General features: G+C 39.7%; 1 protein-coding gene across 1 annotated transcript in view; it reads left to right on the forward strand.

The window, feature by feature from the left end:
- Positions 1–933, forward strand: part of LOC119591614 — a gene marked incomplete in the record, with an annotated part of 4,857 nt that overhangs the window by 779 nt on the left and 3,145 nt on the right. Inside the window, 1 exon segment of the mRNA XM_037940369.1 lies at positions 259–437. Within this exon segment, the coding sequence (XP_037796297.1) occupies positions 259–437 (179 nt within the window).

Raw genomic sequence — 933 nt, forward strand, 5'->3', positions numbered from 1 at the left:
GTGTGTGTGTGTGATTTTCACTCTTGATAGAAGATGAGTTTTAACAAAACATGAATTCATACTTGAATCTAAAGTGGAGACAGTGTTAAAAGAAGCCATACGATCGCTACAAACTAATCATTTCAATAAAACTGCATCCCTCCTACGTGAAAAGATTCAAAAGTGGCATTTATTTGCTCTGGTACCTTAGACTCAATAACGCACACACACACAGCGTTTGATATTCCCAAAATTAACTTATAAGCCGCATTTAACGAGATGCCGAGGCTTTGATGGCAACACTGAGCGACGCGGCCATTGAGGGAAACGCACGTGGCAAATTCATTCATAAAACCACTCGCGACGCTGGGAACAATGGAGGTAGTGTATCGGGAAATGGTGCACCTGCCTGCTGGATGTCCCGTCACCTTTCAGTGGTCGTAGTTATTCGTAGGGACGTTTGGTAGGATTGTTATGAGAGATTTGTTGAAGAACGTGCGGAAGCCATTGTTTTGTCACGACGATTCAGTGGTGGTGATAAATAAACGTCATAATTTGTGATTTTTGCTTGGTGAAATGTAGTACTTTTCTTATAAAACGTGTCCCTGGTCAGTGCTTCGACACCAGAATGCACACAGGGTAGAAACACCTGTTTCTAGCTTTAAATGTCACCCCAGTTTCGCTTTTCTCCCCCTAAAACTGTCAAACAAATGCACGTGAACTATTAATAACGTTTGATCATTGCAAAAGTCACACCGTTTTTTCTTCTTTAAACTTTCAAATAAATGCAGGGACTTCTAAACCTTGCAAAAGTAACACCGTTTGCTATCTTTTATACTATGGTCCAACAAATTCCAACGTTATTTTTTCTAAAATGAATCACACAAGTATCCAGATGATGGTACTTTACATAAGAATTAGAAAATGGGGTTCGTTGTCTGGAACAAATAGAAA

The sequence above is a fragment of the Penaeus monodon genome, chromosome 29 (assembly GCF_015228065.2).
Source record: "Penaeus monodon isolate SGIC_2016 chromosome 29, NSTDA_Pmon_1, whole genome shotgun sequence".
In the NCBI taxonomy this organism is placed as follows: Eukaryota; Metazoa; Arthropoda; class Malacostraca; order Decapoda; family Penaeidae; genus Penaeus; species Penaeus monodon.